This window comes from Diutina rugosa, assembly GCF_008704595.1.
Source record: "Diutina rugosa strain CBS 613 chromosome Unknown scaffold14_size250082, whole genome shotgun sequence".
In the NCBI taxonomy this organism is placed as follows: Eukaryota; Fungi; Ascomycota; class Pichiomycetes; order Serinales; family Debaryomycetaceae; genus Diutina; species Diutina rugosa.
The window spans coordinates 218369-240445 of NW_022995174.1; the positions used below are offsets into that span (position 1 = coordinate 218369).

General features: G+C 49.5%; 10 protein-coding genes across 10 annotated transcripts; 5 read left to right on the forward strand and 5 right to left on the reverse strand. All coding sequences in view use genetic code 12, as the record gives it.

The window, feature by feature from the left end:
• Positions 1 to 333: 333 nt before the first annotated feature.
• Positions 334 to 2523, reverse strand: DIURU_004394 (putative ferric-chelate reductase; the record flags this gene model as incomplete). Its single annotated transcript, XM_034157262.1, has 1 exon — positions 334 to 2523. The coding sequence occupies one exon, from the start codon at positions 2521 to 2523 to the stop codon at positions 334 to 336; it is 2190 nt and encodes a 729-aa protein (XP_034010886.1).
• A 613-nt stretch (positions 2524 to 3136) lies between these two features.
• On the forward strand, positions 3137 to 4006 carry DIURU_004395 (uncharacterized protein; the record flags this gene model as incomplete). The annotated part of the gene is made up of 1 exon (XM_034157263.1): positions 3137 to 4006. One exon carries the CDS (start codon positions 3137 to 3139, stop codon positions 4004 to 4006), a length of 870 nt encoding a protein of 289 aa, XP_034010887.1.
• A 2004-nt stretch (positions 4007 to 6010) lies between these two features.
• On the reverse strand, positions 6011 to 6379 carry DIURU_004396 (uncharacterized protein; the record flags this gene model as incomplete). Its single annotated transcript, XM_034157264.1, has 1 exon — positions 6011 to 6379. One exon carries the CDS (start codon positions 6377 to 6379, stop codon positions 6011 to 6013), a length of 369 nt encoding a protein of 122 aa, XP_034010888.1.
• A 1079-nt stretch (positions 6380 to 7458) lies between these two features.
• Positions 7459 to 8712, reverse strand: COX15 (Cox15p; the record flags this gene model as incomplete). Its single annotated transcript, XM_034157265.1, has 1 exon — positions 7459 to 8712. The coding sequence occupies one exon, from the start codon at positions 8710 to 8712 to the stop codon at positions 7459 to 7461; it is 1254 nt and encodes a 417-aa protein (XP_034010889.1).
• Positions 8713 to 9963: 1251 nt separating this feature from the next.
• DIURU_004398 (uncharacterized protein) lies at positions 9964 to 10989 on the forward strand (the record flags this gene model as incomplete). Its single annotated transcript, XM_034157266.1, has 1 exon — positions 9964 to 10989. One exon carries the CDS (start codon positions 9964 to 9966, stop codon positions 10987 to 10989), a length of 1026 nt encoding a protein of 341 aa, XP_034010890.1.
• Positions 10990 to 11031: 42 nt separating this feature from the next.
• Positions 11032 to 11346, reverse strand: DIURU_004399 (uncharacterized protein; the record flags this gene model as incomplete). The annotated part of the gene is made up of 1 exon (XM_034157267.1): positions 11032 to 11346. One exon carries the CDS (start codon positions 11344 to 11346, stop codon positions 11032 to 11034), a length of 315 nt encoding a protein of 104 aa, XP_034010891.1.
• A 564-nt stretch (positions 11347 to 11910) lies between these two features.
• On the forward strand, positions 11911 to 14766 carry SEC5 (exocyst subunit; the record flags this gene model as incomplete). Its single annotated transcript, XM_034157270.1, has 1 exon — positions 11911 to 14766. The coding sequence occupies one exon, from the start codon at positions 11911 to 11913 to the stop codon at positions 14764 to 14766; it is 2856 nt and encodes a 951-aa protein (XP_034010892.1).
• A 620-nt stretch (positions 14767 to 15386) lies between these two features.
• Positions 15387 to 16442, forward strand: DIURU_004401 (pirin family protein; the record flags this gene model as incomplete). The annotated part of the gene is made up of 1 exon (XM_034157271.1): positions 15387 to 16442. The coding sequence occupies one exon, from the start codon at positions 15387 to 15389 to the stop codon at positions 16440 to 16442; it is 1056 nt and encodes a 351-aa protein (XP_034010893.1).
• A 414-nt stretch (positions 16443 to 16856) lies between these two features.
• On the forward strand, positions 16857 to 18176 carry DIURU_004402 (uncharacterized protein; the record flags this gene model as incomplete). The annotated part of the gene is made up of 1 exon (XM_034157272.1): positions 16857 to 18176. The coding sequence occupies one exon, from the start codon at positions 16857 to 16859 to the stop codon at positions 18174 to 18176; it is 1320 nt and encodes a 439-aa protein (XP_034010894.1).
• Positions 18177 to 18226: 50 nt separating this feature from the next.
• DIURU_004403 (uncharacterized protein) lies at positions 18227 to 20005 on the reverse strand (the record flags this gene model as incomplete). The annotated part of the gene is made up of 1 exon (XM_034157273.1): positions 18227 to 20005. The coding sequence occupies one exon, from the start codon at positions 20003 to 20005 to the stop codon at positions 18227 to 18229; it is 1779 nt and encodes a 592-aa protein (XP_034010895.1).
• Between the last annotated feature and the right edge of the window lie 2072 nt (positions 20006 to 22077).

Genomic DNA, 22077 nt, shown 5'->3' on the forward strand with positions numbered 1-22077 from the left:
GAAAATCAAGCCATGCTAGTCATTTTCTCAGGTAGAAGCCAAAGCTAAGATAAGTAATTGGAAATTATAATCTGGTATTGCGTACAATTTGATCAATGCTTTCGTAGTATTCTCTCCAGTTTTATTTTGTGGTTCTCCAATAAGTTATGATGTCTTGAATGCTTCTTACACTATGACGGCAGGGGATGAGGACGTACAACACCTGATTATTGGTTCTTCGAGAGTGTTGGTGCTAGACCCAAACAGACTCCCAAGTAGCCATGCTAGGCATCGTACGCACGTCACAATCTCCTAATAAATACTAAATTTATTAATGGCGCATTCTCTATATAACTATACATTAAATGCTTCTTCGTGGAAGTTGAACCCGTTTTGTGTCGCCCACAATTTCATATTATTGACGAGGCCACCGGGACCCGCCAGCACCACCCACACGTCGCGGCAATTGACGTTAGTTTGGCGAACCCGATTCGGCTGGACCGCTTGACAACACACTAAGTTGTTATTTTCATCGGCCACGGGACCGGAACACTGAGTGAAACCTTCGTTAATGCACCAGTCGACGTAGCGGTGGTCCATCACTGGGCGGCCCTTATATACCCTGTGGGATATTCCAAGCGATTCCACGGTCTCGCGGTACTGAACCACGTAGTTTTTCGAGTGTTCTGAGCTCAGTTTCGAGTAGTACACTTCGAAAGGGTCGTTCATCAGCGGCTTCTTTCGAATCCGTCGGGGCGCTGGCGGTACTGGTGCTGATGTTGGTGTAGTAGCGACCACCAGCGACCCACACAGCGCTGGCAGCGGCGCTCTTACTGTCCCCGAATCCGAGGCTGGGGCCAGCGCCACATCGACTTCAACGTTCTCGTAGACGTCATCGTCGTGGCTATCAAACCATTTGCGTAAATAGGGGTCAGTATCGTCGACCACAGCGTCGGCAAGGTCGCGGTCGAAGTAGAACAGCCTGCGGCGCGAAAGCAGCGGCTCGCCCGTGACGTAGATCTCAAAGTCGTCGCCGGAGACCACATCCTCATAGTGTTTTAGCACTTGGACGTCTCGGAAATCGCGTACCACCCATACTACTTTGACGGGGATACCGTGGTAAGTGGCCACTCGGATTAAGGGGAGGGCAAACAGCACCGCCAGGCCGCCAATGACAATCAACATCCGCTTAGCGTTGATGTGGAGCCTCAGAATTTGAAATTTAGCGGGTTTTTTCGTCTTCTGGTGGTGGGTATCTCTAGTGATAAACAAGAGCTTTGGGTCGTAGGTGGCACAGATGACGTAATCGCCATCATTCACTAACCGGAACGTCAGCTCTCTAATGATCAACAGCTGGGTCTTATCGTTAGGAAGCAGGGCTAGAGTATACGGGTGGTACATCGGCACCGCGAGCCGCCACCACCGCCGCCACCACTGCTTCGGTAACAAAGTAAGGCGTAAGTGGGCCCCCGGGTTTTTATGAGGCACAGCAAGAAACTGCTTGGGGAACTGGACCACGGTAAACAGCGGCAGCGCCTGTTTCACCTCGACAAACCCGATTTGCGAACGGGTAGTGGAGTACACCAGCATGTACACCCGTGCCGCAATCTGCCATATTAGTATCGCCACATTAGCCGCCGTATACCACTTATAGTTCCAGGGGCGGATGTGGACTTGTAACATCGCCACGATCACCCACGTCCACAAATAATGGTTGATGTAAAACAAGCGATAGTAGCGGTTTCTCATCTGGCCCAACAGGGTGACGGTGATCACGAGAAAGCCAAAGAGGGCTACCCAGCCGTATAGATTTTCGCGCTTCCACGCTTTGTGAAACAGCCCGTTCTTAAACTGGAAGTAAAACAAGTAGATGATCGTGTGGACGACCGCCTGGACCACAATCAATCGCGCCATCCATTTGTGGATGGGCAACACAGCGAGGTATAGAGTGTGCGGTAGCGGCAGCGGGCGCAACGTGAGAAACAAGATCGGGGGCATACAAATGGCGGGGATCCTTCCTAGCCGTTTGGCGAGCCACACATAGTCGTTGTTGGTCTCGATGACGGCGAAGAACGTCAAGAGCGCCGCCCAGAACCCGATGCGGGCGATGCTATTCCAGCGGAGCGCCATCCAGTACGAAAACTCTTTGAGACCATCGATGAGGTGGTTCCACCAGCGGATTATTCGAGACCGGCGCCGTCGTGGGACGGGCTGGGAGTCGAGAAGGGCCAGGTATTCTGTGTATTGGGGCGCCCATTGCGGCGCCAGCAGCGCCAGCAGCGCGGCCAGCGGCGCTGACGCCGCTGACGGCGACTGCAATTGAGTCAACCACCGGGTCACTTTGGGGAGTAACGGCGGCCGCTGGGCTATGCGGTACCCCCGCTTGTATAGCCAGTTGACCACCGGGATCACCATCAATAGCGCCCACACCGTGAGGGTGGCGATGGCGCCCCAGCGGGCGCCGACGGCGTTGCGCCGGCGCAGCAGCTCGGGGGTCTTGGTGGTGGGGAAATGGTAGTGGGGGAGCCACTCGTATAGCGACATTGGTGGAAGACAGGGAGAACCCGGAGGGGGCGAGGGGGGGCGCCGTAACTCTTTGGTGTTAAATTTGAGGGGGGGGGTTGGCGGCAGGTGAGCACTGACGTTGGCGCTTTGAGGCTTAGAGCCGCACGCCCAGCGGGTTCTCCCTCCGAAGCGGCAATGGCAATTTTAGGGCTAGCGACCCGGGGGAAGTCGGAAACAACTATACGGCGAATTTAACAGATAGAACGAACATCACCGACCACCACTTACTCAGAGAAAGGCTACGGTTGGATGACTTTTGGCCCGTTGGAGGTTGGTGTGATCGAATAGATAAGTTGTCTGCAGTACGTCCTGCACCGATCCACAAATCGTCAGGTGGTAGCACAAATACCGCGGAGGTTTAACGTACTGCATATAGTTTAATTTGACTGGCACTAACCAGAGACCGGGAAGCCATAGCTAACGCCAAAAAAACAACCCCCCCAAAAAAAAAGACAAAACTCAAACTTACTAGCTTAGCCTTAACATTATAATAGACCTTTATTATATTTAAATTTAATGTTTTTTTCGGAGGGGGTTCTCTTAAACACTATTACCCGTTTGGGACCTCATCTCATCGCGAACTTGTGATACCATGGGGTTGGCGGGCACACGGACAAAGCAGCGGTTCGGCAACGACCCCCGCAACACCGCGTGGCTGAATGACACCAACCGGTTTGGCATGAAGTACATGGAGCGCATGGGGTGGAAACCGGGCCAGGGGATCGGGCTCGTCCCCGGCGCTACCACCACCCATATCCGGGTGCTGATTAAGGACGATAACGTCGGTTTGGGGGCGAAACTCCGCAAGAAAAAGAATGGCGGTGATGGTTTAGACGATGATAGTGCTGGTCTTGATGTTTTCCAACAGATTTTGGGTCGTTTGAACGGTAAAGAGGACCAGATCAATAAGGAGATGGACCGCCAGCGGAAGGAGAGAATCATCAATGGGAAGTGGGGGATGCATTTTGTCAAAGGGGATACGCTTAAACTGACGTGGGACGCTCAGTATGGTCTGAAACTGAAGCTGACAGACGGCTCAGCCCTGTCCAAGAGAACCAGAGAAGACGATGACGATGAGGATACCAAACCCAAGAAGAAAGAGAAGAAAGACAAGAAAGAAAAGAAGGAGAAGAAGGAGAAACTGAAGGATAAAAAGGAAAAGAAGGAGAAGAAGGAAAAGAAGGAAAAGAAGGAGAAGAAGGAAAAGAAGGAAAAGAAGGAGAAGAAGGAAAAGAAGGAGAAGAAGGAAAAGAAGGAGAAGAAAGACAAGAAAGAGAAGTTGAAGGACAAAAAGGACAAAAAGGAAAAGCTGAAGAAGCTAGAGGAAACCCCCACGCCTCTGTCACGAGAGACGACGCCCCTCGCTGGTCGTCTTGGGGCAAGATCAAAATGGATCGCGGCCAAGCGGGCAGCGGTGGCCGACGCCAAGGCGTTGGACGAGATTTTCATGGTGACTAGATAAGGATTAATAATAGACAAGCATTCCGGTTAGAGTGGGAGTATTTATGTGCCATCAACTTTATTGATGTTTTACAATGCGTAAATTGATCATGTCTCAGTCCGATTTGAGTCCATGCTAGTCTTTCGGTCTAGTCGCCTCCCCTCTCAGTTATTTAAGTCACCTGCTGATTGCTGCACCCCACTCTCTCGCTCTACTTCATCTGGTACCTGGTATATTCATATTGACAGATTTGCCAAGTTGTAGTACTATAGGGCGAACTTAACCATATTCACTATCCAGTAAAACTTTAGCAGACTCACCTCGCTGCGAATAATCATGCCTAGCAGCCACGGGAGAAGGCTGTAGCCAGTGTCCGGTGGTGAGAAATCTCGTACACTTCTACTCCTCTACGAATGAAAGTAAAAAAAACCTTTAGCGTTGGCACCTGTATCATCGCTCATCTCAGCAAGGATACAGTCAATTTTAGGTTGGTTGATTTCAAGCCTACTCTTGATCACCTAGAGTACAATGTTTCAGTGTCACAACCTGGTGGTTGGCAGGTGCTGTTGTCAATATTTCAATTACTAGTAAAATACAACCCAAATCAAGAGTAGCATTGCAAAAAGACATACAACCAAAAAGCAAGTCAATCCAATGATAACATTTTCTATGCCAGCCGTCTTCGCGATGTCATCATCTCTTTTCTTACACAGCTGGCAGATGTGGATATCCTTCTTTTCCGGTCCCGGGCCGACGTTCGTCTGAGACGTATGGTTAGTCACTGGGTCAGTCATTGTAGTCTTTTTAACACACTACCGTCGATTATCAACAAGCGAGAAAGCTAGTTAAAGTTTCGGGGTGATGCAATGTGGTAAAGCGGGTCTATGAATTTACTGTGACTACTCAAATAACTGGTGAAAGCACACCAGTCTCCAACATGTTCCATTGAAGCTGTTTGATGAGATTAATGACTCTCCTTCAGGTAGTGTCGACTTAGCTCCTAAAGCTTTAGCAATTGCTCGTTGTTGTTCTACAGTTTGGACTCAATTAAACACATTTTCATTCATTCAGAAATCACAAAAAACTATATATCAGTTTTCGCTGGGCAGTTAGTGGCAGCACAGCTTGCACCCACAATCACAGTTAGCCCCACCACATTGTTGGCAAGAGCAGGCAGCAGCACAGCTTGCACCCACAATCACAGTTAGCCCCACCACATTGTTGGCAAGAGCAGGCAGCAGCACAGCCGGCATTGGATTTGCAGCCATCAGCACAGTTTGACGTGCAGTGGCACGCCAGAGCACAGTTGTTGGTGCACGAGGCGTCACAGGCAAAGTTGATCATTTCAGTTCTCATAGTTGTAATTGTTGTTGTAATTGAATATCCTTTACAATTAGATTGTGGTCTATTTATACTAGTTGAGATGTTTCTGCCGTTTGCGTGGTTTGTGCTAACTGCATATGCGTTATACATTTGAGGTCACGGCTGAGGCCTATTTGCCCCGTAAAATGGTAGACTAGATCTTGGCATCGAAGATTATCGAATCCATCTGCGGGGTCCCACATTGCGCCACCACTTTCGATTCTAGAACTCGCAAATGAGACCACCCCGAAATCGAGGGTAATCCAAAGGGCTACTATATTGTTCACCACAAACAAGCAAAAGAACAAGCTTTGAACATAGTGCTACTTCCAATTTGCCTCAAGTCTTGTCGATATTAGCTCATTATGGCGTCTATTAGTTTGATCTTCAGTTCAGAGAGTGGCGCGGCGTTCTCATCAGGCCCAACCGGCAATATTCACTCAAATTCGCCCAAGAATCTCGTACCAGATGACGAGCTCTGACTAATCAGAATCACGACTCCTACACTTCCTTTGACGAACATATATCAAACACAAAAATATATATGAACGAGAGTAAAAAAAATTTCAAAGATTGGGGTATAAATGCGGAAGTCAACCATCACCAACACGGCCGGGAATCGATGATGTCTCCCCCCACACCGGTTTCAATACCTCCCTAGACTTAGGCAGTGCCCAAGATCGACATGGCACACCCCCAGATGGCAGCAGCAATAGCACCCACGGGACCCAAGGGGTTGTTCAACTTACCACCGCCTTGTTCCTCTTGGACCACAGTGGTAGAACCGCCACCAGAGACCTGGCCTTGACCTTGGCCACCGCCAACACTAACACCGCCACCGAGGCCTTGGCCTTGACCTTGACCCTGGCCTTGGCCACCACCAATTTGGCCTTGACCTTGACCTTGACCCTGGCCACCACCAATGCCTTGGATGTTACCGGAGCCGTTTTGGCACGAGCCGTCTTCACAGGCAAGGGGAGCGGCGACAGCGACCGAAACGATGGCGAGAGTAGCGATAGACTTGAATTGCATTGTAAGAATAGAGTGGGTTGATGAGGATTGCAGGGAAAGTAGTAAGGATATTTATAGTTGGTTCTCGTTACTCGTCCCAGATGTTGTGGTCTCTGACGAAAGTGTTGGCTCGAAGACACAATCGCAGCCGTCCGCCTGAACTCTGAAGCTGACAATAACGCCTGGTAAACCTTTTCAGGGGCACTCGAATGAAACCTAATCACGACAAGTTGCTATACACGAAATCTTACAAAGGGATACTACCTAGATAATACTAAACTACCTGGATATGACACTTCGTATCTTTAGATCGTGATTATTTGATGTGTTTCTATACGGTAATGTACTTTACTTGAGGTTTCTATCACGAGATTGTTGAAAAGAAGAGGTAAACAAACGGTCCAGGGCTAACAATAGAGACCTAACCCTATTAGTGGGGTCGTTTCGGAGCGGCTGGTCCCTGAGAGGGCTGTTTCGGTATCTATTGTCATGACGCCAGCGTCTGCCTCAAGATCATTCTCACATGATCCCAGATTCGGTTGATTATGGTGGTCAATAGCAACCGTCCCTTATTGGAATATATCCGTTCTGTTTCGAGAGTCTTTCGTTTATAGCTTACCCCTGACCGATCGATCATAAGTGCAGCTATACGATATCTGAGATAAGTACGGTAGTTCATGTTCTACGAGATATTGATAAATGTTTATAATGATTGCTAATGGCAGTAAAACTGAGCGTGCTAATCGTTTGAGTCGTGTCACCTCATCCTCACCTAAATTGTAAACCTCCTACTTCTTCCGCTTATTTTTGGCATTCGCGTACACTTTCTCTACTATCCCAAAGGTTCTGGATCCCAGGTTCTGGACCCCGTGTTCCACAGCGGTATGAGAAGCGAAAGTGGTGATGCCAGCGACAACTACCCACGTGGAAAATACTTTTTTTGAGAGTTTAGGTTAAAAGCGACTGAAAAAACATCTACACCTCAATTGTTGTTTGTTATAACAAGGGCGGCCAAAAACACCTGGAGGCCACAAAAACCCTTGGCGACGTCTATTTACAAATATGTCTATGTACACGAAATTAATTTTGGGTCAATGCAATCACGCCTTTTGCTTCAAGAGGGCCTGCTTCATTTGCTGGTTGATCACTTGCACTGCCGCTGGTCTCGGCTTCTTAAGCGCGGCGGCGTAGGCCAACACCCCGGTCAAAAGCGCCAAGGCACCGGCCTGGTGGGCCAGCGCCAAGGGGATGGGCACAAGGTAAATCAACGTGCAGATCCCCAACGTCACTTGTAACGTGGCCAAGCCCATGATGGTGTTAGCAGCGGTTTGAGCCGGCTTGGGCACGATCGCCTTGTGGCGACCCACGTACCACCACACGGCAGAAACAGCACAGAAGGTGGTCACGGCAAAGATCCGGTGGATCAATTGCACGGTGGTGGGGTTTTCCGTCAAGTTTCTCCACCACATGTCCAGCTTATCTTCCTTGTGAGCGAACACAGGTGACATGAATTCCGACTTAGGCGGGATCCAGTCGTCGCCCATGTGGGGGAAAGTATTGTAGATCAAACCGGCGTCCAAACCGGCGACCATACCCCCCGACATCGCGGTGACGAAGGTAAGACATAATAATGCCGTCGCCCACTTTCTCACCGGTTTAAGCAACGGGCTGTTTAGTTGAGTGAACAACTTTTCCATGGTAGCGCCGTGGCCTTTACGGGCCTGGTCCAACCATTTGTTTTCGTTAAGCACTTCAAACGCCGTCCAGAGAACGCCCAAATACATCAAAAACGCTGCTCCCAAGTGAGTAGTTAAACGGTATTGCGATACGGTAGGCATCAGTCGTCTTTCTTTCAATTGTTCTTCGTCTAAACCGGACTGGACCATCCACCAGCCGATAAACCCTTGAAGCCCTAACAACGCGGTAAGGCCAAGCACACGCTTACCAACATGAGGACCGAACTGTTTCGTTTTCCAGAAGTATAACGCCGGCAACACGAAGAAAAGGCCGATGGCTCTCCCTAAAAGACGGTGGCCCCATTCCATCAGATAGATGAACTTAAACTCCTCAAGGGTAATGTGGGAGTTCAATTGTTTGAATTCAGGCAGGTTCTGGTACTTGGCAAACTCGTCAAGCCAGTCAGCTTCCAGCAACGGCGGGATCGACCCCGTGACCGGTTTCCACTCCGTGATGGAAAGCCCCAGTTCCGTGAGTCTGGTGAGCCCGCCAATGACGACGATGGAAAACACGAGGGTCAGAGTACCCACGAGCCACCACCCGACTTTCTTCAGGGCGATAATCTCGGTAATTTTCGGGGTCGCTTGTTTCGCGGTGTTATTAGCGGTGGTAGCCATCGTCCGCCACGGGGCGTGGGCGAAGCGGGGCACGCGCCCCAACGAAGTGTTGGCAAAGAAAGACACACCGGGGCGTGTCTGCCGAGCTAGCGGCGCCCAGGTGGTGTTCCTGGTGAAGAACAAGCGGGCCAACATGGTAGTGATGGATGGGGTTTGGTACGAGCGCGAGCGAACAATCAGGCGATTGTCAGCGAAAAAGGACCTTGCCGCATCGGGAAGGCGCCGACGGGGATAACCATGGAACCAGTGAAAAATGGGCTTGGCCAAGGGTTTTTGTGATCTCAAGTTGACGAATCGTGTAGTCACAGTAATGGCTAGTATAGTATGGGATCGTGGATAGAGTAGAGCTTTGAAATGAGGTGGCCCCAACTACCTGGAATGTAGTACTCAAACTAAATATCGCTAATGGTTAGCTGAGGCCACCAGATACCAACTTATCAACCGCTAGTGATTCTATGATGAATAGAGTTAACATAAAGAAGGATGAAATCTGATTTGGCAACCCGTAGATTTTCGTTGGTCTAGCTCTATTTGAGGCAGTTATTTGAGGCAGTTCGTATTGGTGCAAACTTTCCAAGTCGTCTCATTATTGATAGCACCAAGGCAAATGAAATCAAGCAACACAAGTCGAACACAATCCATACGACCAGACGCATATTACCAAATGGAACATACTGTAATAAACCTAAATATTCTCGATCAAAAGTTAGGGTTGCAAATTAACGGTTAGCAGCCACCGCCTCGACCAGTTAAAAGGCTTCAACTACTGAAGGTCAGACTACACATAAGTTGCTCCTAGAGTCACATTGGAATCGCATTCTCGTGTGAAATACTACACGCATGGATAACTGCTAGCACACGCCCTTTACTCTCGACTCCGCCCATCGCCGTGCCCCTGCCACAAAATGCCATGCACCCACTAACTAGCAACAAAGCAAAACGAACTACACAGTAGACTAACATGCCTCCTTAGCTCACTAGTACAGTTATCGTCTGATTTAACTTGATCGTCTAAATTAGGGATAAGCCCACCCTAATGCGGTTTAAGGGGTTAAGTACCCAGCACAGCCATCGGTGTTTTTTTTTTCATGGGCAATTTCCTGCACACAGTCACATGGCCAGTCCCACACTGTCTCGTCTGTTAACAACACCGCGTAGTAGCCGCGCGCGACCCTCACCTTATCTCGCCTCTCCACAGCGCGCCAACGTCCTTCCATCGACCCGCCCAAACCACCCAAAAATTCAAGCGCCATGGCGAGCCTCGTGGGCATTCTCGACGACGAGATCACCAACCTCACCCTGCTCCTCACCTCGGTGCCGTTTTCCACCAAACCCGCCCCGGGGTTCTTCCTCAACATCTACCGCCTCGACCCCCACGGCGTGCAAAAGCTCCGCGACCAGCCGCAGAAATTCCCCGTCGACGCCGCCAAATTGCTCAAGTTGGGCATTCTGCTCGGCCTGTTGGTGCGGACGCTCGAGCTCGACGAGGAGCTCTATACTTCACTGCAGCAACCGCAGAAACACATCATCCACCACGTCCGCACCACTCCTGCCAACAACAAACCGACCTCAGGGCCTATAGGCGTCGGCGGCCTGAAGAAACTCGCTGGCGACGACTTTAACCTGGCGTTTCTGATCAACTTTGATCGGCCCCACGCCCTCAGTCCTCAGGGACTGGCAGCACCGCTGGTACGAATCGTGTCGCTGCTGACACAGCTGCTGACGACCCACCAGGCGAAGTTCGCCAAAAACTTGCTAACCATCCTCAGAAACTTTGACATTGGCACCCCGGTACCGCAGAAGGGCGATGGCATCAGCCATCTGGGCCTGCTGAACACGATCAACCAGCTCAACGGGTACCCGCAGCTGGTGCTGAACGCGCTGCCGATCAAGCTCAACCTGAAACAGTTACTCATCGAGAAGCTTGAGATCAACATCGCCTTGGACACTTTGTTCATCTACAAGACTCTATTCAAAGTCACCCTCCAGATCTTCCAAATATTACGCAACGGGCTTGTGGCGGTGGGGGCGCTGGAGATGACGCTTCTGCGCACCACCACCGAGTCCGACGAGCTGCTGCTGATCTTTCTGATGGCGCTGGGGGTGCTGAGCGACCTGAACTACCACTTGCTGCCCGAGGAATACGTCAAGTTGGTGAAACAGATCGTCCAGCGATTACTCTTCGGGCTCGTGGAGCCGTTCACCCGGCTCATATTCACCGAGCTCGTCGAACAAGACATCCACACCCAGTTCACCAAGCTACTAAACAGTTTGTAACGTCCCCTGTTGTCTCATCATGAAATTGTATAGTAATGCTAATTAATAATACCCCCACCACCAGGTGGCGACCCGCCCCCACACCAAGTGGCTGAACTTGCGCCCCAACGCCTTCCCGATCAACGGGAACACCACCTGGCTGAACAACCGCTCGATCTGGTCGACGCTCTGCTCCCACTGTTGTTGGGCACTGAGCTCGGCCAGAGAGTCGTATTCGTAGTCGTCTTCGTCTGACGTGTACCCGTCAGTCGAGTAAAGGTCCTCGGAGTCGCCGGCAATGTGCTTGGCCACGCCCTCGGCCACCTGCTCCGTGACTTGCTCCGCCGCCCTCAGAGCATCCTGGATAACCGTCGCCATGATTTTCGCACCGCGTGCCACACAGTAATTAAATGGCAAAAGCCTGACAATGGTGACCCCATGGTAGACCGACAAAGTCGAACCAATTGACTAGTTTGAACAATTGGTTTATGTTTTATTTTTAAGATGATTCGATCGATATTACTTGGATTACTAAAATGTTGTAGTGCAATTTGAAAGCGCTTGGTTTTTCCAGTCATATACCACGAGGTAAACACAATGAGCAAATGAAAGGAATTCTTCAATGTTTTAGATCGATCTATCAATCAACGGGTTCAAAATTATGAACAAGAAAATGCCAGCTACCAATTGATGCATTCAACTGTTCGTTAGCCATATACAAATGTGCTGAGTATGATTGAATGGCCCTGGAGTCATAATTTCTAATGTTTACGAAAATTAGTTACCAAATTATTCCAAGAAAGTGAAACTACATATTAGAAGACTCAAGTGACTCAATTCAATCAAATCTACTAAGCAATTTTGTCGTTGTCCTTGTTTGCTGCACGGGTGTTCCTCCTGATAAAGTTCGCGCGAGTGTTGATTTCCCATAGAGGCCCGGCCATGCTTGACTACGACGCCGCCGACGAGTCGCTCCTTTCCTTCTACGACCTCCCTACCCTCCATCCGACCCAGCTTAGCGATGTCGAGCTGAAACAGCACCCGACGCAATTCTACGATCTCGACGAGGTCGCCAAAATGCCCTTGGACGAACAGTTCTCCATCCTCAACGAGGTGGTCAACCGCCAGTACCAGCCGTTTCTCGTCAGCCGCAAGCCTGAGGATTATACCAAGGATGATGTCGAAGACCCTTTACAGGGGAAAGGGTCCAATGTCGTCCAGACGTTGCTTTCACGCCGCGCAATCTCGTCGCAGAACGACCCCGAAATCAACCACTATATCATCACCTCCCAACAGTTTGACGCCTCCAAATTTTTAACTACAGTGCACAATGACTCCTCCATTGATGATTTGACCCGTTACCTTGGTATCTTGGACCGGCTGCTTAAACTGCAACGAGGCAATGTCCAGCGAGTCATTGATAACAACTTTGAGCAGTTTGTCGACATCAAAAAACGCATTGACACGATACTTGTCGGGTTTAGACAGACCAAGACCAAAGTGGGCACGGAAAGAGATGCTACCAAGGTATATATGCCTCTGCAAGGTGGGGTGAAAGATGATCTGTTATCAGCGCAATTGGAGGACCTGATCAAAAACTTGAATACCACGTTAGCGCTTATGATCCGTCCCATCAAAGAGAACACTGATCGTGAACTGAAATTGGGTCAAGTGATCGAGTTTATCCGCCTGAACCAATTCCTCTTTGATTTACCTCAAAAGCTCCTTAATAATATCGCGCAAAACCGCCACGATGAAGTGGTCGATGACTACAATGAGTACATTTTGAAGCGAGAGCTGTTTACTCGAAATCACGAACAGCAGTACCAGGCAGACCGTGCCGAGGCTGAAGGAGACGCCACTAAACTCCAACAAGTGGAAGAACTGAATCTTTTGGTGCTTACCGTGGCTAACAAGTTATTTGACAATGTCGACAACATCATCCACGAGTACCGCAAGCGGATCTACCGCCAGTTGCTTGCTCTCGACCATCAGGTGACCCTCAACACGTATGGTCGTGCCATCGATCTGGAGAAGAACCCCAACTCCAAATTCATCTCGCTCGTGGATAAGATCTACCAGTTGGACCCGGATAAGAAAAGCAACCCAATCTCGCAATTTTTGAGGGCTCAGGTGGACGGGCTCCACCACGAGCTCGAGCACCAACTTACGAAATTTGACGATAAGTTCAAGATGATGCAAGCTAAACTCAAGAGCCATATCGGGTCATTACTGGGACTGCCGCGGCGGCTGTATGTGCGCTACATTGCTGAGAAGTACCTCACTATTGAGACCTATTTCCAGACTAATCTGGTGATGGCCGACCCTGAACACACGGTGACCGAAGTGTTTGAGCAGCTGGAGAACTTGGACTTGAGTGTGATCAACGAGACGTGGTTGGTACTCTTCAATTTCATTGACTATCTCGACGATATCTACCGCAAGAATGTGGCTAAATTTGTCACTAACTATACTCACTATGGCGGTACGCAAAACATTGAAGACGTCGATCCTGAGGGGCAAATCCGGGCGCTGTTTGATCAATTGATCACCCGTACCGTCGACATCTTGCTGTTGATCTTTGACGATGAAGACCAGGCCAACTTAGCCGACCAAGTGCCCGAGAACTACTCCCAATTCATGCCTTACTACCTGAACTCGTTGCTGGCGATGTACTACTTGCTGGCGATACTGAATAAGCTCAGCCGTTTCCTCACCAGTCTCGGCAAGTTTGTCGGCTCTGTCGGTGAAGTATACAAGTCAGCGGAGCTGAACCGGTTAGTAAAGCTTATGCGCAACTGTGCCGCCCGAGCTAATCAGCGCATCGTTGAAGCACTCGGCACAGTGTGGGTAAATGACTGTCTGCAGTTCTACGAGCTTGAACAGTGGGACGTCCTGACGATCCCCATCGAGGGGGAAGACCCTCATTTCGACGGCGCCAACTACACCAAGCTTATGAACATTATCACCTACTACCACGGATTTGTCCTCACCAAAATTGGGCAATTACTATTCACCAAAAATGATAAGGGGGCCGAGATCCGCATCGTGCCCCTGCACCCACTGAAGAAGACGCTTGTGGGGGTGGAGATCCAGTTCATGCGGTGCTTGAATATCACCCTAGACTCCATCATGAAGAAGTACAATAACGACAGAAAGGACGACAACTCGGCAGTGTACAAGATCTTGACAATGAACAACTTCGACGTGTTGCTGCGGCTTGTGTACCCTATCTTGATTCGCAAGTTTGATACTCTATTTGACAAGGACTTACAGCAGCAGAACTTGCCGATTTTTGCCAATATCGATCGCGCCTCGTTAACGATCTTTGACGATGTCATCCTGAAGCAGAAGTTGGTGATGAATGCTCGTATCTCTCAACATTTCAATCTGGGGGTGGAGCCGCGAGAACTTAAAGTGGACGGTTTCATCTACGACATCCTCATGGAGTTTGTCAAGTTGATCCACCGCATCAAGCCGTTGACGGGTACCGAGATCTTTATCTCGATCGTCAATGAGCTCCAACAAGGGGTGCTTAAGTCAGTATTGGACAACATGCGGGCTCACCCAGACATGTCGGCGGTGAAGTTGGCCAACTTGAAGTTGGACGTCAACTTCTTCATGGAAGTATTTGAAAACTCGAAGACCCTCAAGATTAATGAGACGGCGTTCCGCATCATCGAGATCCTTCTCAATTCGATCCAAGAAAGATTAGGTGATGCCTACGACCAGCAGGAATGGGACGACGTATTGGAGGAGAACCTCAGAGTGTCAGCAAACCAGTTCGACTGCTTCTAAAACTATCCCTATCGGTTGTCTAAATGAGGTAAAATCCGGAATCCGCCCCCACGGAAATGTTACAACGTTCTGCATGTCTGAGGAGATAACCGGTGTGTTGCCTATACGGGATGATCACCGAAGATGGTCTTCCCTTCTACCACCTTCCACGACTTTCTAATTCCTTCCACGCATATAAGTAATCGTTACATATAAGCGTAATCTTTGTCAATTGGTCCTCGTAATCTAAGACTAAGTGGCTCAGTCAATTACTTGAGGTAAACGTCAGTGATTGAGGTATCTGGAGCCGTGCATGGCATATTATTCCGAAAACAGCCAAGATAACGTCACTGAGAAAAGGGGCAGAGAATTGAGTGATTTGAACCACTTTTACAATTAAAAGTAAACACTTAAACAACTGTAACGTGCCAATTATCTTAACTCAATGGTCAATTGTTGAAGTCCGCATTTACATGTTTTTGACTGACTGTCTCCACATATTGCGGTAGTACCGGAATCATCGCCAGGGTTCGAAACGCTTCTATGACCTCAAATATGTCACAATTACACATTGTGGCTGCTGACAAATAAGCTAGTATATAAGGACGTACAATTGTTTCATAAACTCATCGAAGATAATAATGCCAAAGGGAAGAACCATCCAAAAAGTTGTCCATGCTGTACGCGCTCGAGATGATGGCCTTGGAGCATTGGTCAAGAGACTGATTGGCAATAAGGAAACTCCCAAATTTAATCCGTTTTTGATATTGGACCACTTCAAGTCTGATGGTCCCGCTGGGTTTCCTCAACATCCTCATGCCGGCCAGGAAATCATCACTTACTGTTTAGCTGGTAAGATTTGTCATGAAGATTTTACTGGGTCAAAGGGGATATTGTACCCTGGTGACCTTCAGTTTATGGCTGCTGGGAAGGGTATTGTCCACTCTGAGATGCCGTTGGAAGATAACGACGGGACCAATGCCCAATTGCTTCAATTGTGGATCGACTTACCGAATAAAGTGAAAGATGCACCTGCCCGCTATTTCGACTTACGAGAATGGGAAGTGCCCAAATTTGTCAGTGCCGACGGCGACATCACTGTGAAAGTGGTTGCGGGAAAGCTGTATGGTGTTGAATCGCGTAAGAACTTGACGTATACGGGAGTGGAGTTCTACCACTACATTTTGAAACCAGGAGCTACCTTCACTCAACCCGTAAACCCCGACTATAATTACTTCCTTTATGTGTTCAAAGGACTGGGACTCAGAGTGGTTAATACACCGGCTAAAGAGTTTGATAATCTCTTCTTTAACCGAGACGGTGACACTATAAGTGGAAGCACTACTGGCGACGTTGAGTTTGTTCTTGTTGGCGGTGAAGTATTGGAACAGCCCCTGATCCACTTAGGCCCGTTTGTTGCGGTGAACGAAGCTGATATCAACCAGAAGTTTGTGGACTACGAGAACAGTCGCAATGGGTTTGAGAACCGTAAGACGTGGCGTTCGCTTATTTCTAATGGGGTCACTGATGCTATGATCAACGGACCGTTACAAGGCAGTCCTGAACAACGGGAAAAGCAAAAACAACAGTACTTGCAATACCATCAGAAGCCACGGTCTGTTGACGCCGACGACGTCAACGACGAGCCGTATCGGGGCCAGACGGTGCTCAAACACAAGGAAAAGGAATTGGCATGAATCCCTTAGTGTATATAGACCAAATAGATAGCCAATGACATGTAATATACTTCGAATAGTTGTAGACCACGAATTCTTTTCCATGGGGACGACGGTCTCGCAGGCCCCACCGAAAAGGAGTCGAATGGATCGACAAAGTGAAAGGTTCCAAAAATAAACAACACACCATTAGCAAGGATGGCCCCCGGACCTCTCTGGTAAAAGGCAAGAAAGGTGTTCGATCGAGACCAATCCTCTGGCGGTGAAGAAGAAAAACTGCGATGGCCAGACAATTTTATAAGGGTGAGCAACTACCGTACTGCAGATAGCACAATACTGCACAGTAGCGATTATCGTCATCAGCTGCAGCACGATGGTTTATCAGCAGTGGCGGGATCCCACTGCCTCAAAACATCGTCGATACCCGACCCGTGGATGAAGCGACGACAATTCCGGGTGACGAAACGGCGGTATGAGCACCCTAGTGAACGGTTAATAGCCCTATCCTCGATTTCGCCCGGAGACTCAGTAGTGTTTGCCACCCCTCCTTGGGAGCACGCTACCCATGATTCTTTAGGAGAGGTGCCTCCATTCGCTATTACAGCTCTCGAACTGACACCAAAACCGATAACCGTACCCCCGGCATTTAGTTTACGCGATATTTGTGCCCGGAAAGTCGGTTCCATCATCCGCCAGTTTGACGTCTCCCTCCTCGCCCAATTGCCTCGTCTGTGTGTCGAACGCATGTGGAACCAGTTAATGCTCACTCAGACAGACTCATTTCACAGTTTTGCATTGGTGGCATCGGTTTTAGGCGCCCACTTTGACCCCCATCGGCGCAACGACCCCACCCTTCGAGGCGACGTTGTGGCCATGTGCCAGATCCCCCGTGGGTGCCATCGGCTTGAGAACGTACCGTTATCAGTACCGATTAACCAATTAACCCGATATCTCCCCAAAGAAGCACTTGTAGTGCTTGATTTGTCAGCTGATGGCAAAGGTACCTCACCGGTTGTGGGTCCTGCTACCAGCCCCAAAATGACCAATGATGAACGTCTAGGGATTTATAACATTACCAATTTGGTTGCTCTCAATTTGAGTGATACTTATATCGACGATAACTACCTTTACGCTCTTGGACGAGCAATCGAGGCGGGTAAATTGCCCAAGTTATCGATGCTATTGCTTAATCGGTGTCCTCGTGTCACACCCACAGGGATCCTGTACCTCCTAGGCGTAGCCGCGGGCCGGCTATGCTACATGGAGACGAGCCATTGCCTCCCCTCTCCGTCACACCGTCATTTCGATTGTCGCGACCGGATCTACTACGATTACGTGGAAATGGGCGAGAAAATGTGGTTCAAGTTGGATGGCGACCGCAGCGATATCCGCATGATCTACCGGCTCCCCGTGGCCTTGAAACTATCGCTGATATGGGCTCGGTTCCACCACAATTTGGACCCCGAAAAGCACGCTGATCTCGATACCATCAAGCAACACATACTTGTGGACTTCATGTACTACCCTGACGTCAGTATTAACTTGGAAAGAGGGTGGGCTTATCGCGCTCGCCAACGAGACCAGCACGGCTATGGCGTCTACGGGTATATGGTGAACGATCGCAAGGCACCCCCTACACCACCAATTGCCTTTACCGCCTCTAAAACGGATCAAATTAATCGGGGTGCCACTAAGGCGCTGAGACAACTACGCAAGAAGCTTCTTGGTGACCCTAAATCCTTCTTTGGGAGCTGATGATCATTGTGGTCGTTGTGTTGTTGTCATTACGTTTCTATCTCGCGAATCTAATATACAAAGCGGAAGTCAAGCCGCTTGTTGCCCTCGTCCTTGGTGTTGACCATATAGTCGTCCTGCTCCTCCTTGGTCATGGCGTTCCACTTTTTCAGGTTGGAATAGTTACGCCACTGGAACCAGCACCGGGCAAGCATCGTCCACACTAAGGCACCGGCAGCAATACCAATAAGGTCCTTGTTACCACGACGGTACATCGGGGCATCATCTTTCCGGTAGATGTTAGCAGCGATGATGGCCGCCACTTGGGAGAAGATATTGACCACGGCTGCCAGCACCGTCCGGTTACGCACGGAGTTGGAGTTTGACAGACACCACGTGATGGAGATCGGCCATGAGGGAGCGTGAGACAATAGCACTGTCAAAAGAGCATAGGTGCCCCACTGGTCTTTCATAAACCCCTTCCACGCTAGGAAGGGGATAAGACATATCATCACCCAGAACGGCTGGAACGCCAACGTTAGTGCTCGCTCGTTGAATCGCTCGGAGACCCAGCACGATATAAGCATAAGGATACAACTGATGACCGAATAAGGGATGGTCAAGGCGTTGGTCTCAAGAGTGTTGAACCCCATTTGTCGAAGCAATAACGTCAAGTACAGCTGGGTGGGGGAAGCACCGATATCAACCAAGATCCGCATGATATAGATCCAGGCAAGGTCATAGTCACAAAGCGCTTTGAAGAGCTCTTTCAAGCCGACGGGAGTGTGGTTAGCCATCAGCCCTTTGGTAGGGTCGTCACGCAACACTTTGTTGACCAAGATCTTCTCCTCACGTTCAGTGTACCACCCTTTAGGACGGAACCATTTCTTGGTCTTAACCACCGAGGGAGACATGTGGAAGAACGCCGCCACGCCGACGACGAAAGTACCGATGCCTTCAAGCAAGAACAACCACTGCCACCCGTGGTTCAAGGTGTTGTTCTTGATCTTCAAGAGCCCGAGGGAGAGCAACGCCGTCCACACCTGGGTCATGGGGTTCAGGATATAGAAGATCCCCATTCTCAACGGGAGCTCGGGCCCGGTGTAGAAGTACAGCATCCAGAGACAGATGTCGGCGATGAACCCGCCTTGGAAGAGACCCAAGAGCGCTCTAGTAGCGTAGTACCCTTTCTTATTAGTGATGGCGGCTTGGCACATCGACACGATACTCCATGCCACCATTTGTACGGGGATCCAGATTTCGGGACCAAGCTTCTTCAGAATAAGCTGCGACGGAAGCTCCGACGCCAAGAAGCAGATCAAGTTGATCGTCTGGCCCAAGTTGTAGTCGTTGGTGGTCATCTTGTTGTCCTGCAAGAAGTTGTCGGAGAGGGCCTGACCCAAGTTGTACCGGTCAAAGTTCAAAGCGGTGAAGCAACAGAAGGCAAAGAACGTCACCTTCCAGTCATTTTTGCGTAAGATCTTCTTCTCCTCCTGCGTCGTCCACGTGAGGTTAGGGTCAAGCAAGTGCCGGCACTCGTACTGGCTATCCTCGTAGATCTTCAGGTAGTACGCTAGCTTTTTCGGGTCCTGGAAGAGGTTGTCGTACGAGTCGTCCGAGGTCGCCGACTCGATGTCGACCACCAGCTGGAACTCCTGGGTCTTCTTCTCGTCGTCATTTCCCCCGGGGCGGGAAGGGTTGGTGTGGATGTCGTCGCTGGTGTCGTGGGACCACTCGCCCAGCGTCTGTCTCACCTCGTCGGCGGCCTTGCCTTCACTCATCGAGGCCGGAAGAAGGTGTTCTGTTTCTGGTTCTCTCCAAGTTCCCATGGCTACAGTTATATACTCCATTGTGGGCTACTGACAATTCAGCGATACGGCGCCGGTGGTGCAACTGTGGTGGCGCTCCCATCACAACCATAGCTCCCACACCCGTGCAACGTTGTGCTATGCACCCTTGATAATCAGTAGATAATTTGCGATAAGCGACACCCCCACAAACTGTCGTCGGCTTGCCCGTCCCTAAAGAGCGTCTGCTATGCTACTTGAACCCCCCCACATTTTGGTAAGGCTGCGACCTAGGTGTAAGCCGAATGCGATCACAGGCACCGGCAGAGACCCACACAGAGAACCAGAATTACGCCATGTCAAAATGTGTAATTCACCTAACCGCTGTGCATGCGCCGGTTCCGGGATATCCCCTCCCGATGAACTGCATTTGACCTCCTAAGTGGGCTTGCAACCGCCTCTTCACGTGAGGGTGCGAATACTAGCAAAGGAAGATTCCCCGCCTAGCCCACGCTGCTGAGACGAGTTTACCAACCATGTTTTGCATGACAGCGTACCCGAGGTCTTGGCGATGCTCTAAATCGCCAAGACATGTCAATTTTTGACAGTTTTGGTGGCTTTGATTTGTATAATTACAATGAAACATCTCTCTACTGCCTGAAGAATTTTATAGTCTTGTGTCATTATTCAGTGGAATCGATGAGCTGACCAACGCCACCGCTAACGCCTTAGCGCAGGGCTCGCCCGCTGTCGTCCTCAAAGGAGAGTGTCTGCATCTCATGGTTTTTTTTCCACAAGCCATCTGCTCAGCCCCACCAGCGATGATGAAATAATAGAATGAGGACAAACTTCGCTTGGTGGTGACGATGTTCGACCAATTGTTAAATTACAAAGTGGCTGGTGTGGGGGCGGTGATCCAATGTGTGATTCAATGTACAGTGAGGCAATACGGTACGTCAGTAGGTGCTATTTCGCTCGCAACCTGCACTACGCAAGGCATCTCTCCGAAGATGCCAGGTACCGGAAGCGCAACTGGCTTCTCGATTGAGGTTGCCGGTTGGAGAAAATGTGATTCCTTATTGTTTCATGTACGGGAATAATAATCATAATCGATGCCCTGGGGCGTCCATCTAGGCTCTAATTTCTTTTAGAAAAAGAAACCATTAGCGCCGTTTGCCTGTTTTGTGCGGGATGGAGACATGATTCCCGCTTGTTTCCTGATTAGACACTTTTGAGGTGATACCACGTGATATAACCCATAACCCCGATGCCTCGGAGAAACAAGGAAGCAGAACAGCTAGACGCCGGAATAATCAAAGAGTAAGTTAACGTGAAAGCTCATTGTTTAGCAGTGTCGCGTGATTGGTCCCACCGCCTCACGACAGTGACACTGTCGAAATCACATTTAACCTAGAGTAAATTGAATCTTACGCCGGTTAAATCCCACTAAATCCATAAATTAAAGGTTGCTGGTTGCTGACAAATAGCTACAGATCTTGATCTACCACCAAATTAAATCAGTTTTGTGGTTTCAATGTCGCCATCGAAGGACTCGATCAGGTCACCCCCAAAAGCACGTAAGGGCTTTCGCGCGCCGTCCAACATCATATTTCAAATGTAGGTTACTGTCACTGTGCAAAGAGCAGTGTTGGGGTTGATCATGGCCAGAATCTCTTTTTTTTTTTTTTTTATCCTTAGTTGTGCATTGATATCTAACTTAAAAACTTACATACTCCTTAGAGGAACTCAAGTGTTTGTAAAGCCTTCATTCACGATACCTTGCGATCTGAGAAAGCCGACAACGGCGAAAAACTCAGTATATGGGAGAGAATGTGGGGAGGCAGTTGTTCGGTCTTTAACAAATACTTTGGCCCGTACGATCTTCCTCGCCTTAATGCGCTGGCAAGAAAGCCTGGTTAGCTCAATCGGTAGAGCGTGAGACTCTTAATCTCAAGGCTGCGGGTTCGAGCCCCGCATTGGGCTTATTTTTTGAATCGTCAAAAGAAGTGAAGCATTCACCGTTCCGACGTGTTAGGATGACGCTGTCTATGAGGACGGGACCGTCCTCATTGTCGGAGTACCGATGCAGATGAGTAATCATCAGTGATCGAGACCGACCAGCTAAGTCTCGACCT